This window comes from Pituophis catenifer, unplaced genomic scaffold, assembly GCF_029215685.1.
Source record: "Pituophis catenifer annectens isolate HBS135680 unplaced genomic scaffold, rPitCat1.0.hap2 SCAF_2, whole genome shotgun sequence".
NCBI lineage: Eukaryota > Metazoa > Chordata > Lepidosauria > Squamata > Colubridae > Pituophis > Pituophis catenifer.
In genome coordinates, this window is record NW_027256882.1 from 101,482,478 (window position 1) to 101,500,881 (window position 18,404).

At 36.8% G+C, this 18,404-nt stretch overlaps 1 protein-coding gene across 4 annotated transcripts; it reads right to left on the reverse strand.

The window, feature by feature from the left end:
- Nucleotides 1–331: 331 nt before the first annotated feature.
- Nucleotides 332–16,566, reverse strand: LOC139312467 (F-box/LRR-repeat protein 21-like). 4 transcript variants are annotated; one of them, XM_070937284.1, is made up of 7 exons: nt 16,432–16,566; nt 15,959–15,977; nt 14,630–14,736; nt 6,688–7,141; nt 5,378–5,500; nt 3,671–3,842; nt 332–1,922 (listed from the first exon to the last, which is right to left on the reverse strand). In XM_070937284.1, exons 4-7 carry the CDS (start codon nt 7,051–7,053, stop codon nt 1,279–1,281), a joined length of 1,305 nt encoding a protein of 434 aa, XP_070793385.1. In that variant the 5' UTR covers nt 7,054–7,141; nt 14,630–14,736; nt 15,959–15,977; nt 16,432–16,566; the 3' UTR covers nt 332–1,278. The 4 variants fall into 4 exon arrangements, with proteins under 4 accessions (XP_070793385.1, XP_070793384.1, XP_070793386.1 ...); XM_070937283.1 differs by lacking the exon at nt 16,432–16,566 and adding an exon at nt 16,122–16,417; XM_070937285.1 differs by lacking the exon at nt 15,959–15,977.
- Nucleotides 16,567–18,404: the final 1,838 nt, after the last annotated feature.

Sequence of the window (18,404 nt, forward strand, 5' to 3'; positions counted from 1 at the left end):
TAACAACAGAAGAGTAGGAGCCACAGAAATGTCTGCAGGAAGAACATTCCAAATGGCAACAGAGTAGACATATTTCCCGAGTCCCACAAGGTGACATTGTTTATTTGACAGATTGCAGTTACATTATAAATAAATAAATAAATAAATAAATAAATAAATAAGGAGCATAATTTAATTTTATTTCTGTATCAACTATTTCAAATGTAAAGGTATGTATTTTGATTAACTGTAGGCGATATATAGTTTTTACTTTTATTTTATACCTATTAATGTTTTAGATTTATCACCTGGATAAATATCTGTTAATATATGTGATAGTAATAAAAATACATTAATGTCATAGACTTCTTTATTTTTGTACATGTACATCAACATTCTGACATTATTTTATACACAGCATTATGATCTGGTTATTACAAAACTGTTCACTGAAAAAAAAATGGTGAGATGACTTTACTTGGGTTTGTTTTAAATACTAACAATTAAATTGCTAGATCTTTCCATAATGCAGAATGTTACATACTGATAGCTTTATCTGAACTTTAGAGAATTGTTCAAGTATGTTCTTCTCATTTAACAACAATTGTTACTTTCAGTAATTCAGTAAGGCAAATTACAAGATTGAAATTTAACAGGTTCATCAGTGGATACAGACTCTTCCCCTTTCTTCTGAACTCTTAATTCTCAGATCTATACTTCTCTTCCACTAACATGTCAGTAACAGAACCCCAATATCTGGAGTTTTACATTCCTGCAATTTGCAGCCAAGAAGCAGATTGTTATTGTTATACAGAATGTTTAGGCAGATTTTTTTTATAACACTAGCTTTTGTAGCACAGTCATACATTTGCCACAGTTCTAATAGTGTTACTGCTGCTTTTTACAAGTTTGTACATTGCCATCAGTTTTCATTAGAGGAAAAGGAAAAACAAGCTTTAGTTTAAAATTTGGGACACCAAAGAAAGCCAATTGTATCAGATACAATACTAGCACTGTAGTACTTTGCACTAGATGATGTCCATGACAATTGAAGACATAATTTTAAATTATTCTAATGAATTGGAGAATACTCTAAGCACTTAATATTTAAGAGATGTACTTCCAATCTATATACTTCAGTACAGTCCATATTCCATTTCTCAAGTATTGCCACTACATAATTAAGTACTGAAAACAATAATTCACTATTACATCTCAGGTTCAGAATTCCTTATTTGCATAGAAATCAACATCCTGTACAGCCAGGTCTGACCAGTAGAGTCTTATGGCTTGATTAGTTTACCACGTAGGCATCATATCAGGGAACCACATTCTTCCAAGATGTTTGGAAACTTCAGAATGAATTTGATCCAGATTGTAGTCACTATCTGGAATGAGCACTTCTTCCATAATGGACAGTTCTGTGAGTCTGCCTCCACACATCTTTACAAACTCAATAAAGCCTCGACAGGTAACTTCACATTCACCAAGTCCCATGGCAGTTAAATTCTTACAGCGTTCAGCAATGCGAATGAGTTCATCATCCAAAGGCTGAAGACCATTAGCACAGACAACCAATTCAATAAGCCTTGGGCAGTTCAATCCAATGCGGCCAAGCATTGATTTACTTACTGCACGGCCAAAGTAAAGATGAGTTACAGGAGTTTCCTCTCTGAAGAATACATCAAACTCTTCCTCATATAGGAAGAAGTACATCACAATGTTGACTTTAGGGGAGTGCTTAATCAGCGCATCCCAGCTTTGCTTTTTGATGGTGTGAAATTCAGTCTGTCCAGGATTCTCACTTACAACATCTATACGGAGATGTTCCAGGTTAACGTGCTTCTCACTTGAAAGAGCCAGCAACAGTTCATCACTTAGTAGATGGTAGTTAAGAGCCAACTCCCTAAGGCCGTGACACTGGTCAGCAACACAAAGAATTCCTAAGAGAGACAGAAAATTCAACGTAAGTGTATAAAATATACTTCAATTTATTTTTTTATGCTATAGTGTTTATATGCACCAGCAAAGTTGCAAATATTTTCATGTATTCTGAATGGGAAAAATCATGAAAGTGATGGGGAGAAGTTCTACATTGTTTCCTGTTTGTTCAGAAAACACATCTGCAAATTCAGTAAAGAAACACTGTCAATATCTCAATGGGTTTATCATTTAACATTTTGGTTCTCCGCAGTGACAAGTTCTAAACAAAAACATTGATATACAGTGTTAATCATTTAGAAAAAATATCTTTAAAATCAATAAAATTTCTTTCAATGCAGCTTCAGTCCAAAACCATACATGATAGATATAATCTGCAAAGATTTAATTCATCACCGAAAAATATGTCTACCAGGAAGAAAAAAATGTGATGCAAGGATGGTTTTTGGTTCCATTGCTTGTACAGTTTTAATTCTGCATAATTAAATCCACTGAGAAATTTTATTTTGTAATACACTGAGATATTTTTGTGAAATCTTTCGACAATCATTTATTTGTAATTTTGCCTAATTTGATCTGAAAATGAACTAAATCCCTGCTTAACTAGGAACCTGACTTAATTTATGAAAAAAAAATCAGCTCATCTAGTGAGCAAAACTCTCCCTCAACCATCTTCTCATCTGAAAAAACATGCAAATCAAAATAGTAACTCTCATGACTCTCACAGGACAACCATGTTTGTTGTCATCTTTTTTTTAAAAAGAACATCTGTTGCAAGTTGCAAGCAAGATGGTGACTACTTGAATGAGAGCTTCTCCATTTATGGTGCTTCTGGATCCCTCAGCAAAGAATAACTGGATGCAGAGCTGGGGAAGAGGACTATATAGGCTCTGGAAAGGAAAAGATTTCTCTCTTTGCCCCAAAGAGGAGGAAGTCATTAAGATTGGAGACACCCTATTAGCAATAGCACTTAGACTTATATACCGCTTCATAGTGCTTTACAGCCCTCTTTAACCGGTTTACAGAGTCAGCATATTACCCCCATTAAACTGGGTCCTCGTTTTACCGACCTCGGAATGATGGAAAGCTGAATCAACCTTGAGCCAGGGAGGATCAAACTGCTGGCAGTTGGCAGAATTAGCCTGCAATACTGCATTCTAACCACTGCACCACCACGGCTCCTATTAAAACATACTGAAGTAGCAACTGCCAATGTATGAAAAGAAATGAACTTCTTTCCTGGGCCTCACATTGAGAACATGATTGAAAAGTTTCTGATTATGCTTTTCTACTGAGACATTCTAAGATTAAAGACTATAGGAGAGTCAGTAATGTTCCCAGAATAAGATCAACTACACACCACTCCAATGAGAAGAAAGATGGGAGAATTTAAGAAGCCATTATGGTACAGGGGTTTGGACCAGATGATTTTTAAAGTCCTTCAGATCTTATGTTTTATGATTCTATTAAATTCAGAGCACTGCACAGCACATTAACATTATCAAACTGTAAAATAATAAACCTGCTTCTTCGTTTAAAAGATGTAGCCTCTGTTGCTACATCCAAAAAGCTATTCAAAATTTCTACTTAAGAATGAACCCAGGAGTTGCAATGACAAGAATAAAAAATGGCATGGAAAAAAAATTCTATATAGGAAGATAATTTTGATAAAGGTAAAGGTAATACAATAAGAACAGTTCATCACTCTTGCCACAGTGTTGTATTTTGTTTACTTGGGTTTATTACTTACCAGCAGGTGACACATGAGGGCAGCTGCTCATTTTAAGCAATTTTAAAGTATCACTATTGTTAGCAACAAGAACCTTCAAGGATGGATCATCTACTGGTGTATCTTCAATCTTAATGGAAGATAATGACTTGGAATTGATGAACACTACTGTCAGTGCTGATACAAAATGAGCCTATTCAAACAAATTAGAAAGGAAACATTTCACATACATCTCCTATAGAGTTATAAATTCACAGCATTTTTTCTTAAAAGGGGTAATACTGTTGGTTCATATTTCTAAAAAGCTGTTTAAGAAGAACTTTTTCAGAAGGAATGTTTATCTAGAAGTATTTAATGAGTCATTACCATAAAATACGCATAACGTAGATGGTTTAGAGCTATTAATATTGAAGAGTATACCCTTAACAATCAATGAACCTTCTTTATTTATGAGTACACCAGGCCTGAATGCAATAACGAACTACTCAGCAGATCAAATTCAAATACTGTGGTAATAGCATAATTTTACCAAAAGATTATAACCAATTATGTCATTTAGATGATAGAAAAGTGTTGAGCAATAGATTACTTCCCCTCACCCCGCTGGTGAGTTGAATATTGACTGCAATAAATTTGAGGCACACAGAAAATGAATTGTGGGAAGAGAATTACTGTGAAGTAATTATAATTACATCAATTTATGAAATAACTGATTTGAAATAATTGTGAAGAAGTACTGTTTGAGTGGAGTTCACTGGAATTATATTGAAAGGAGTCCAATGACAGGAGGATGTTTTTTTAAAAAACACTCTTCTTTATAGATTTTATTATCAGGAATGTTGTTCTACTGTATAACTTCCCCAATTCTAGTCAGCATGATCATGGTGGCTAGTGATGTGAATTATCGTATACCACCTTGAATGCTGATTTATCTAATTTAGCAGAAATATGAGGTACAATTGTAAACATTTGTAGATAATGAATCGGCAAATTTCCAAGATTTTCAGAAGCAACTGAAATGGTAATATATCACCTGAATATTCCAGCTCTTACAAAACTATTTTATGATACAGGAGATATACAACATATGTTTTAAAGAACATGGGTTTGGAGGATTCTATTCCAGCAACCTCATTCCATCCATAATATTTTTTCAAACTTGGTATATTTTCTTTTTTTGCCTATGTACCGATCATCAAGTGATCAACATACTACTAATGTACTGTTTTCAACTAAACATATGTATATATTTTTAAAAAAAACCAACTAGAATTCTTTTGGTCACAAGGGTTGTTTTCCCATGTTAGCATTTGTCAGGATCTAAGGTTTTCACAGCAGGACCTGCTTATTTAAATTATAGGGTGGTATCCAACTGCGCTGCTTTACTTGTTACAGCAATATTTGATTCAATGAATGGAAAAGGATGGGAAACAAATTCATTAATTGCTTCTTTATACTGCAGCTACTTCATTTTGTTCCAGAGGATTAACAGATCTTCTAGAAATGACAAGGAACTGTAGCAGAAAGAGAGGACTAGAAAAAGTCAATTTGTAAAGGTTCCTATTATACCAAACTTTGTTCTTAAAGCAAAACTAATCAATGAATTATTTCCAAAGGTGACACATTGAGGAAAAATTCTATAGATTGTGTTCCCAAATATATATGCAACTACTGAATATAAAAGTTGTATTTATCAGTTTTCCAAGTTCATATCTTTGCAAGCAATACCTTAGAAACGTCCATGAAACTTGGCTTTGCTGTTGAAATTAAGCCAAGTGTCTTGATAGAACAATTCACCAGCTGAGAAAGAATATCACACGCTGCTTCTGCAGACTCGGTACTACTGTCAACCTGGAAAAAAAAAAGTTTTTCATCAAGATAAAGATTATCTCATGCTGCTATTCCTTTTATGCTTCTTTGCTAGCTTTAAAGCATATGGGAACCCTTTGATTCTGAGCACTACCAAGTACTGCTTTTCATCAGTTAATTAAGGTTAACCACTCATCATCTACAATTCTTGAACAGAAAGGTGCACAAATATATATAGAAGCTGATACAGGACTTCAAACAAGCACACATAAATTGAATACAGATGGTCCTTGCTTTGCAACAACTGGGCCTGGCAACTAAGTAATATGGTCATTAAGGAAAACATTGTGTGACCACAACCTGCAATTTTAAGGCTGGTTTTTCCATTGATTCTGCTAGTCAGAAGCCAGCATTGAAGCACACAAATAATGATCTGCAACAATTGTAAAAGCCTACTGCTTAGGAAACTTTTAAATCTTGATCATGTGACCACAGGGCTACTGCTACGATTGCAAGTGCAAGAACTGATTGTAAATTTACTTTTACAGTGCCATGGTAACTTCAATCTTTGCTAAACAGGTTGCTAAACAGGCAGTTGTTAAGCAAGTTCTACCTGTACATTTAAAAATATAAGAAATACAAGGAGTCACTGTGCACTTACTGAGATATACCTGACACACTATTCAGGTGATCAAGATTAATTCATTTTTAAAGAAAGTACACTAAGACTTCAGTCAAGAGATAGTCAAAAACAGTCCCTTACATGTTTATTCCCACATATTTCTAAAATTAGATATAATGAGAAATAGTGAGTGATCCGTATTTCATTCTGCTTCTGTTTGGTCTGTATATAAATATGTCTATTCACTTGTGCTGAATGTATATTGTTTGCTGCCAGCAATTCCTCCCACACCCTCTAATCTGAAAGGACGGGGGGGATTTATTCATTTATTTAGCGTATGGTATATCATACTAGCAATATATATTGACATATATTGTATTAATCAATTAACTGGGGCATATCGTGAGTCACATCAGGGCTGAAGGGGAAAGGGTGTAAGGGAATGATTGAGCTGGAATCCCAAATCTACTTTAACACTGAGCATTTTTTCAATACTTCAAGTAGGAAGTATATAAAATAAGCTTTCCCACAAAAACCGCCAAAGAAAATGCAAATCCAAGGTGCAAAAAAATACAACAAAATTCAGAGTTATTAAAACATACTTTACCTTGAAGCTTACATACTGCAAATGATTAGCATGTCTCTTGATAATCTGCTGAATAAGATCGGGATGAGTAGACTTCAAGTAAGATGTAGCAGGCTGATTAAGTTCAAATTCAAACTTTCTCCAAAGATCAGGAATATGAAATACTTCATTCCATCTCCGGCAGACTGAAGATGCCCGAGCACGATCAACAAGAGGCAGATACTGAAAGATTTGCAATACTATATGGATTGGCAGGTTTCCCCAGTCAATCAAGTTGAAAGCATGAGATGCAGCAAACATTGAACTATAAAAACCAGTTTTTTGCTTTTTCTTTCTTTCTAGCGTTTGAAGATTTTCATATTTAACTGTCTCCTTGATCCTCTTCATACCGATGACAAAAAAAAATCACGTCAAATACTGTTGAATTGTGTAGAATGGACAAAGCTTTCTGTAAGTTTTCAAATACAGTCGATCTCTAGGAAAATAAGGACAGAATTAAAGGACTTTCAGAATGCAAAATCTGACAATATTAATCAATATCTATAAAATCCCTATTTTTAGAAAGATTAGGCACTATCTGAGGGGTGAATGAATGCCATTCGAATTCCCAATTTTACACTGGTCAGTTGGATATCTTCTACTGACATCCACGAAAAGTTGTGGCTGATTTTAAGATCACTTCCTCCTCTCTGGGTTTACTAAAGTGGTATCTATAGAAAGCAATTTATTTCATATAACTGCCCATCTCTATATTTGTTCCAAATCTCACTGTTACATTCAAAGCAAGTCTTGAAAATGCCAATTTCAGGATTTTTTTCAGGGCTTTGAAGATGAAAACAGTTTGTCTAGCAGTGATTTCCTAGGTGATGGAATGTAGCAGTCTGAATTCCCAGGAGGAAAGGGGTGCATTTCAGAGGAATCAGTTTGGAAAGATTCTGTCTTCTAGGTGTGGAAGAATAAAGAAATGTGCTTGGAAGAATCATGTGTCTTTCTTACTTTTGACATCAATCTTGCCAAACCAAACACTCTTTCAATATCAAGCATATTCTCTGAGAACTATCAGGGAGTGGCTGTCTTCACCCTCTTTCTCTCACACAAAATATTTGGACTGAGCTGCCTCTTATTCCTCCACCTTCCATCCCCTCTTTCCAGGGAATCTAGACTACATTCCATCACACTTGATTTATTCATCTTCTTAAATTTCTCTTATTATTATTTTCTTTACAAAGGCTTAACATTGTGCTAAAAATGGTAGTGAGGATGAGAATATAGATGGTTTACCTCTCAGAAGGTTCCTGCCCTCATTCCTTTTTAGGAAGTTGCCAATCAAATTCAACTATTTTGTCATTGGATTTTGGCAGTGCAATCTCAGAGATCTCAGAGGTCCAGGGAGCCAAAAAGGTCACTGCATGTTAAACTGTTGCACCCATAGCACAACACCAACCCTTTCTGGGTTGGTGGCCCGGAGTGGGGGGATGTGTGTGCGCAAATGGGGCCATAAGCATGCGCATGACGCTCGCATAGACATTACTGCCCATGGTGACGCTAGCACCTGCACGTTGCTCGTGATACTAGCGCAAGTGAGGGGAAGCACATGCACACATGCGCACGCACTGGCCAGCCACTCACGTGACCCGGCAGCCAACAGGTTGGGGATCCCTGGCATAACAGATTCTTATTTTCCACTTCGGGCTCCTTCATAGAAAATTAATTTACCATTGGCTATTGTCGATAAACTGTACAAATATGTTTTTCCCAAAAGGGGGGAAAACCTCTCCCTCTCCCTCTCCCCCCCCTGTCTCTCTCAGATAGATAGATAGATAGATAGATAGATAGATAGATAGATAGATAGATAGATAGATAGATAGAATGTTTCACCGAAAATAAGACCGGGTCTTATATTAATTTTTGCTCCAAAAGACGCATTTGGGCTTATTTTCTGGTTAGGTCTTATTTTGGGGAAAAAACGGTACTAAATGCAGCCATCTGGCTGACAGTCTTAACTGGGGCTTATTTGGGGGGTAGGGCTTATATTACGGGCATCCTGAAAAATCATGCTAGGATTTATTTTCCGGTTGGGTTTTATTTTAGGGGAAACAGGGTAGATAGATATATGTAATTATCTATCTTTCCCAAAAGGATTGTGGAGGGACTGAGGGAGAAATCAAACCTTAAACCTCTTGAAGGTTGCCCTGAATCCTACACTTTCCCCCATTCCTATTTAGATAAATGAAACCACATGGTAAGATCGTTCACTATTGAATACTTTCAGGTGCCTAGAAGCTGTCTGTCTAGATGGGGAGGATTAGAGTAAGATGCAAATCCAGCAAGATGGGAGTCACTGTGGGTTTGAAAGTCAGCCGTTTACTGGGAGATTCCATTATTAGTTTGCACTTCCCTGATCAGATTTAGTTCACGGCTTGGGAGTCCTCTAGACTCATAGCTTCTGCTTTAGGAGCAGATGACAGCTATGGCTGAGAGGCCTTTGCTCAGTACCATCTAGACAGCTCTTTTCTGGAATGGCAATCAATATTCACTGTCACTCATGCCTTATCCACTTCTTAATTGGACTACTGTAGTGCACTGTACCTGGAGCTACCATTGAAGAACATTTGGAAGCTGCAATCAGTTTAGAATGCAGTGGCTTGGGTAGTGATGGATGTTCCTAGTGCCAGTTGGCTTCCAAATACAATTTAAGGTGCTACTTATCACTTTGAAAGCCATTCATGGTTCAGGGCCTGGATATCTACAGGATCACGTTCTCCCTGCAATATCTACTTGCATGAAGGATCTGTGAGCTCCTCACATGTTCACCATAGTTAGAGGGTCTCATGTTTTAGGGCCATGAAAATATGGACTTTCAGTCACTGTTCCCCTTCTCTAAAATAGTATTCTGTACATTATGTGATTGGCCCTTTCTCTTTTAAGAAATGGGTTGTTCCATCAAGTCTGGGGGCTAGGAGGTAGGGCTGAGCACATTCATTAGTTATGTCAACTTGTGTGTGGTGAGTTTGTTTTTAGCCAGGTAGCTACTCTATGTGCAGTATTTTTGTTTTCCTGGGTTTTTAAAAAATGCCTTTTTTTTCTTTTAAGACTGTTAGTCATGAATTTGAGCTAGGCAACCATATAAATTGAAATAATTAATAAAGTCAAGGAGGGTGGATTGTTTCGTTGGCCTCTTGTTTGGGAGACTTTTCAACTGTTTACATTTTTAGTCATGAATCCTGAATCATATTGTCCCATACAACCCAGAATCAGCAGACTGGAGCAGCCTATAAACCTAATAAATAAATACATACATGCATACTGAAACTTGAAGAAACTGCTTAATAGCAGAAAATAACTTTACAAGACATACCATAAAAACACCCATTTAAAAAAATAGAGGATTATTTCTTTTTACACTTTTTCTCTAATTGGCAACATTTTGAAATTTTGACCATGAAGGTGAGGTTACTGATATTGAATGGATAAATAATGTTAATCAAGTAAATATATTCAAAGTACGCTTAATTTTTATACAATGATGAAATATATGACACATGCCTTGTATATACAAGTTCCTAGATTTAAATTCCAAAGAACATTTAATAGAAAGACTCTACTAGAGACCTATGAATCTCTATACAAAAACTAAATGTCAATTAAAAAGGGCAACATTGGATTGGTTGAAAAGGCTACTATGTAAATTTCTTTATTCAAGTGTTTGTATCCTCTTTCCCCCTTCATAATTAAAATGTACAAAGCTGCTAGTAATAGAGACATTTGTTTTTTATAGTATTTATGTTAATTATATTTCTTTAGGCTCCAGCGATTATTAACTTCTTAAATTGACTAAGAAAGAATGTCTAACTAAAATTGTCTTAATTAATTGCATGTTAAATTGCAGCTGGCAAGTAACATCTTCAAAATAGCATTCTCACTTCCCTTGACGGAAAGCTTTTAATCATGGTTGCCATTTTTACCAACAGATTGGTTGCACAGCACTGCATTCCCAATTGTAATATTTGGCCTCAAAGCCTCAACTAAGGTCCCTTCCAACTCTGTTAATCTGTTAGATCTGTTACCATGTTTACCCCAAAATAAGACCTAACTGGAAAATAAGCCCTAGCATGTCTTTTGGAGCAAAAATTATTATAAGATCCAGTCTTATTTTCAGGAAAACACAGTATGATTCCATCATAAAACCCTCCAGAAAATGACATCACATGGGCCACTCTAGCACTGAAGACATTAATAAGTCCACTATGACTTCTGTTAATGCATGGTAATGCTTATGCCACTCTTAACATTACAGGAATGCTTTATTATACACATTGTACTTGTATTTTAGAGATAATATGTATTATAATTGGACATAAAATATTGGCTAGGTCCTGCAATATAGAAAACAGTTATATTTCCTTTCAGCCAATTTAAGCACAGAGCAGAATATTGTAGAGATTATTGACCTGTACATCATAAAACTTTATCTGGTATCTTATTCAGAATAAATAAAACACAAATATTTCATATATAACAATATATACCCAAATAGATTCAAGTATGTTAAATTAACTCCAGCCTGATGACTAATTTCACAAATCAGCTGGCCTTGAATTAGAGGTGCACGTGCACATATATATTTCAGAAAATGTGGAAATTCCTGCCTAGCACAAACATCTTTCTGATGTCTGAACATCATCCCATTGCTGAGTTTTTCTAACTGGCTGAAAGCATTTAACTGGAGAGCAGGGTGAAATCCCAGGAGATTGATTGACATGTGAAATCATCCACCAAAGAAAACTGACCTGCCCAGTTTAGGAAACCCATGGAAGTTAGAGTTTGGAACTAATGCTTGTTTAAGCAGATTATTTCATGTTTTGAATACAAAAATATCCAAAACTGGTAAACCATATTAAACATCACCATATAGCTAATTAAAGAAGAAACTGAAAGATATCATGAATATCTTTCAGTTGGATATCTTGTGCTATCAAAGTACCACAAAGTCTGTACTTTGAATTATTTAACAATGGTTTAGCAGATTGCCTGTATTCATAAAAATGTTACGGATGATACTCTTCAAGTGCATGTTTGAAAAATTACAAAATCTATATTATGTATATAATATTTGCTGACAGAAAAGGTTCTGATATTTTTTCGTTAAGCTCTTTAAAGATGACATCACTTGGAGAAGAAAATTCATTCTAATTTCTTTTATATATAGTATAGTGAATTGAACTGCATATTTTATCTGCAAATCATTATTTGTTCTGATTGCACTGATGATATTACAGTACAAGTATATTACAAATTATATTACATACTGAATTCATCTGCAATAATCCAATGTAGTTCTTCAAGGAAATGCACTTTGATTAATATTGAAGAATATGAAAGCTATCAGTGTAATAATTTTATGGTATTATCTGGAAATTCTATGAAAGGAAGCTAAAAAATAAAAGCAGCACAGCTACTATTTTGTGCAAACTTAAGAAATGGGTAAAGACAGGAATAAAAAATACGTTCTTGTGACTTTCAGAATTCATTTTCCAATAGAGAAGAGTGTCACAGATACATGTGTTTGTTTAGGATAGTTTGTAAATAACTTAATACACCCAAGCAATTTGTTACTCCCCTTTTCTCGGCTGTGTGAGTGCTGAATGGCAAATGGCCTAACACCCTCCCTTCAGCACTTGGAACTGTGTTTCTCAAACTGTGGGAATACAGTGTAATGCTACAGTTATACTGGGTGCATCTTTTTGTCCCCTGAAGCAAGAGAGAGAGCAATTTCATTTGTGCATAAGAAACTCATTTAGCATTATAAGAACCAACTAGGCAAACCTGTTTCAGCGTAATCCACTTTGGAAGATTCTGCTTTCACTTTTTTGCTAAATGCAATTTAGTATTGCGTCCAAATTCAGAAAATTGTTAATTTTAACTACAATTATTGAAAGGAAGCCAACTTGAAATCTTAAACTGAAAACCAATAATGACAACTGAACAAAGCTAAGCTTTCATGAGTAATAATAAGTTGGTTGTACCTTCAACCAGTCATACATTGAGGACCAACTGTACACGACAACAAACTGAGTATCCAAATTTCACTGCTGTTATCTAACTGTCATATGGATGTTTATAGTCCAGATCAGGGGTCAGCAACCCGCAGCTCTAGAGTCGCATGTGGCTCTTTCATCTCTCTGCTACGGCTCCCTGTTGCTGGTCGGCTCCACAATTGATAGGGCTTTCGGTTAAGACAGGAAGAGCAAAAAGGACGCCATGCTAGGAGGAGACTCTATGGTGGGGGAACCGGACTTCTGGTCAGCAGAGGAAAAAGGACACCACGCTAGAAGACTATGATGGGGGAACCGGACTTCCAGTTGGCTCCAGAATTGAACGGGGGCTTCCAGTTAGGACCTTTGTGGCTCTTTGAGTGTTTAAGGTTGCCAACTCCGGTCCAGATCCTATAAGACTGATTTTCACCAACTATCTTCATCTGATCACATTTTGAAAGCATGAATGAAGCTCAATGATCATGTTTCCTATGCAGACTGCTATAGCACAAATAAGAATAAGGAAACTAAAACTACAACCTTACAAGCATTTCAAAATTTGAGCAACATGAAAAATGGGATTCCTCAAATATGTGTCTTTTTTTACTTTACCTGGGCATTGCAAAAAATATATATTTAGCCTAATGTTAAATTTATAAAATTAGGCACTGAGAAAAAAAGATGAGAAAATTATCTCTCCATTGAACATTAGAACTTGCAATTAATTTTAGCCAACTGGCAGGAAATTCAGAAGAGGCAAAAAAGAAATACATGCAGCATATTTTGTTGGTATAAAATTTAGCTATAGCCATTATTTAAATAACTTTTAAAGAGATTTAAGTAAATTAAGTGTCAATAGCTAGTAATCATTATGGCGATATTAACATCTATGCCCAATGAACATTATATTTATGCCATCCATGTGGGCTTGCTCGAGCATTCTAGGATTCAACATGTTGAAGTTTGTTAATAATGTAAGAATAGTTTTGATGGCTAATCAAAGATTAAGCTGCAGTGAATTAAATGTAGATTTATTCCATATAAGTATTCTTAAAATGATGACAACTAGTGCTGTGAAGTTGCTAAGGTGTTAGACTTGCACTGGGGATACTAGAGTTGCCACAGAAACTCACTGGGTGACTTTGGACCAATTACTCTCTTTTTCTCTCTGTCTAATCTATCTCCGTAGGTTGTTATGGGGAAAAAAATGAGGAGGCAGACTTATAATACTTTGCGTTTATCTTCTGAATAAAAAAAATCAAAAAATAAATCTAGTTAACAATCAAATACAGTTAGGTTATAAGACATGAGATTTTTCCCTGCCAGTGGAAATCAATGTTGAGAACCTAATTCTGAATATGAAATTAACCAAGAATTACCAATGGGTTTGACAAAAAGAGAAACTATTCATACTAGAGCACAAGGTTGAAAAAGATACACACTAATTAAAAATATGTTATTTAGTAAATGTCTCTGCAGATCAGTTATTTATTTCAATAACTAGAAAAAAAACCAAATATCAATGTTTGACCAAAAGTCAGATACGTTTTGAGTAAATATATACCTAAGTGTAGAAATTGGCTATAGGACAGTCATGACATTTTGCATGTAATATTTATTAGTATATTAAATGCTAAATTAACCAGAAATAGTCACAGAAAGTTAAATTAATATAATCTCATTATAGGAATTATAGGACTCTCCCATTCCAATATTTTCTAAGATATATGATAGTCTTACAGAAGATACCTTTTTGGTTTACATAGCAATAAAACAGAATCAAGATGATTGTTAGGTACAGCATACATATTTCTGGAAAAAAAACATATAAGCAAACTTTTGTGAATAATATTTTGATGTTAATTAGAATGATAAAATTAAATCCAAGTGAGGCTTTGAAACATCTTTCTGTAGGAGTATTTCCTTACCTAAAATGCTGGTCCACGTTACACAATGCTGGATGAATGATGTTCATCCCAATGGTTAATTGTGGCCATGAGGCAATCACCTGCATCTGCCTGCTTGCACTTCTATGCTATATAAAACAGTAAAGAAATTCTATTATAATCTCCCAAAACAGTACTTCAGAACAGCCTTCTCAACTTTTCAGAAAAAGCAAGAATGTAATCATCATTACAACTGACTCTAGTCTCATTTACATAGAGAATTCATTTTTTTCATCTTGGAAAAATAAATTCTATAATTTTTTCCTTATAGCCAGGTTAATATGCTATCCTGTTATATCTGAGACAGGAGGCAAGCAGACTGATATAAACTGTGCTGCCCCCATAGTTATCTCATGTTACTGGCCTCACGCTGTTCTGGCATTTGGGGTCATCTCTTTCTGCACCCTTCCTGGGGAGAACTAAATGGATTACTGTAGTAATTGTTTATCTTCAATAACTATAATTTGTGTTAAAAAGGCAATTTCAGTTTTAAAAAATTAGAAAATGCATTTTAAAACAAATTACATCCAATTGACACTGTCTGATAAACTAAGCACAATTTTCTCTCAAAGTCTGTTTGCATACTCCAATTTGCAATGGATTATTCCTTCATTTGCATCTTTTCAAAACCTGCCAGGACAAACAGTAGTCACCCTATTAGATGTATTCTTTCATGATGAAAATGTATATGTCTATGTCTTTGCATATACATATGTATATGTCAACATAATACCGTACAATGGCACTGTTAAAAAGATAGCACCATTAACCTTTGTAACATGCTAGCAATAAAAGACATAGAAAATGAAAGCACCCAAGTATCGTCTTTACTCATCTTCAAGATGCACTGACCAGAATGTGTGTGTGGGAAAATGCAGTTATGTCTAGCAGCTGTACAAGTGTTTACAAACAGCTGCGTGAAGCATACCCACACACATGGAATTTTACATCAAGCAGATTTTCAGTTCGTAATGAATCACAGACTATGGGTGAATTGCTGTCAATGGCTTATTTAGGCTGCTGCTTGACTTTTCTTTTTCTTTTTTTTTTTCTCCATGAGCCTCAGGGAGGCCTCCCTGTCACTTCTTGGACACTTATTAGGCTACTGACAATATAAATCGCTTTATTGTGTGCATATGTCACCACAGCGCTCAAAACTCACAAGGTTTTGGCCTTATTCGTTTGTTTGCTTTTTTTTTTTTTTGTTTAGTAACCTAACAGCGATTAAATAAAAACAACAGGTGTCCAGCAAGAGCTTCTAGGCGAGAGATCCCCATTTCATCCCTCCCTTTTTTGGGTTTACCGTTTTACCTGCATTAAGTCTTCTCTCCTGCGGGGGAGAAATCATGGCAAAGAAGACAGGCGTCAGATGAGCCACACAACCGTCCCAGCCTTCGCTTGCAAAACACGACTTTGAAATTAATTTGCCGCCCCCCCCGCCCCCGCCTCTGAAGCTATTCTTAGGATAGCTTACCTGCCTGGCCATCCACCGACAGCCGCCAAGCCAGAGTGCAAAGTAACTACTTGGGCCGGGAAGCCTGGCAAGGAAAGCTGATCAACCACCAGAAGGAGGCTTCCCATCCCGAGCTAAATCCCCGCCGCTATCCCGGACCTCCCTAGCCAACTGACGCTGCCCAAAGGAGTCCCGGGGCTCCTTCTCTACCTTTCCAATCTCTGCTGACCTCACCGGCCTCCGCGGACTCAGAGACAGGCCCAGGCTTCTGGCGCAGGAGCCAGATCTTCTCGCCTAAAATGATAGCTGCGCCCCCCCCCCGCCAACTTACGTCGATTGCCGCTCCTCGTCCGCCGGGATGCAGGCAGCGCAGCGGCTGAGAAGAGGGGGGGGGGAGACGCACGCGACGCCACCGAGACCCACTTCCGCGACTACCGACTGGAGTGGGCGTTGCCGCTTGACAGAAGTTTCCCCCCGCCCACCTACGTGTTCTTTCTGCGCAGGCGCTTGCCTGATACGCACCTGGTTGACCCAGATTCTTGTCGCTCGCTTCCGCTCCCTTGCGGACGTCGAAGGTAACTACCTTCTCTCCCCCCCCTCCCATCCAGGTTTCACTCCTTATGAAAGGAGGGAAAGACAATAACGCATGCGCAGGGCGCGGGGACGTAGGGAAAAAAGGGAAGGTCGTCACGTGATCGTTGCTACCATTTTGGGCTCGAAGCGGGTTTTGTGGGCGTTTTAAGATGGTAGAAAGTGCAGTTTTGTCACGTCGGGAACCTTAGCGGGTCGCCTTGCCTTCTTTTTTTTTTTTTTTTTTTTACGTGGGCGGGGGTTTAGAGTCTGTAAGCAAAGATGCGAAGAAAGGGAAATATGGTGAGGGGTTAATTTTATTTATTTTTATTTATTTCGCCAAGCATGTATTTTACGACAGATACAAGTGTAAACATAATTATAAATACGTGAAAAGGATACGAATAAAAGAAAAACATTAGGACAGGGACGGTAGGCACGCTGGTGCACCGTTAATTTATTAGTTAATGCGAAACGTGATAGTAAAGGGAATCAAAACGTCAAGACGACTCTCAAGTTTGAAAGGCGGGTTTATTTTTAAAAATTAAAAAATAATAATAAAAACTACTAAATTGCAGAATTTTTTTTAAAAAATTAAGAATTAAAATGCCGTTGAGTTCCGGGGCTTGCTTGCTCATGAATTAGCTGCAAGCCGTTGCGCTATTCAGTTGTAAAATTATCGCTGGTCATTGAGGTTTTAAGAGAACCAGTTTGGCGTCGTGGTTAAGGTGTCAGACTTGAAAGGAGGAGGCGGTTAATGTGGTCTTGAGCCAGTCCCTCTCTCTCAGCCCTAAAGTAGCAGGCAATGGCAAGCTGCTTCCGAAAACGTTGCCAAGAAAACCGCAGGGACTAGTCCAGTCATTTGCCAAGAGCCGAGCCTGATTTATAGGCAACCTTCAAAAAAAATTGAGGCTGTAGACCAGAGGTTTTCAAACTTGGCAATTTCAAGACTTGTGGACTTCAACTCCCAGAATTGTCCAGCCAGCATAGTTGGCTGGAGAATTCTGGGAGTTGAAGTCCACAAGTCTTAAAGCTGCCAAATTTGAAGACTTGCTGTGGATGTTTGCCCTAGGAGGAAATGAGATCCACCTATAATTAAACTTGTATGAAGGACATTTAAAATTGAGGTATTCACTAATCAAAATAACATAAGTTTGCCTCTATATATAAAAAATATATTTACATAAAACACTTCTATAAAACATCTGCACCTCTATAACTCTGGTTTGGTTCTGCAACCCAACAAGACAGACACAGACTTCAGAGGATAATTAGAACTGCAGAAAAAAAAATGCTACCAACCTGCCTTCCATTGAGGACCTCTATACTGTATGAATCAAAAAGAGGGCTGTAAAAATATTTACAGACCCCTCACATCCTGGACATAAACTCTTTCAACTCCTACCTTCAAAATGGCACTATAGAGCACTGCACACCAGAACAACTAGACACAAGGACAGTTTTTTCCCGAACGCCATCACTCTGCTAAACAAATAATTCCCTCAACACTGTCAAACTATTTACTAAGTCTGCACTACTATTCATCTTCTCATCTCATCGTTCCCATCACAAATCTCCTCCCACTTATAACTGTATGACTGTAACCATGTTGCTTGTATCCTTACGATTTATATTGATCTTGTTTCCTGGTTGCTTATTTGTAACCTATGACTATCATTAAGTGTTGTGACTATCATTAACCTTATGATTCTTGATGAACGTATCTTTATTTTA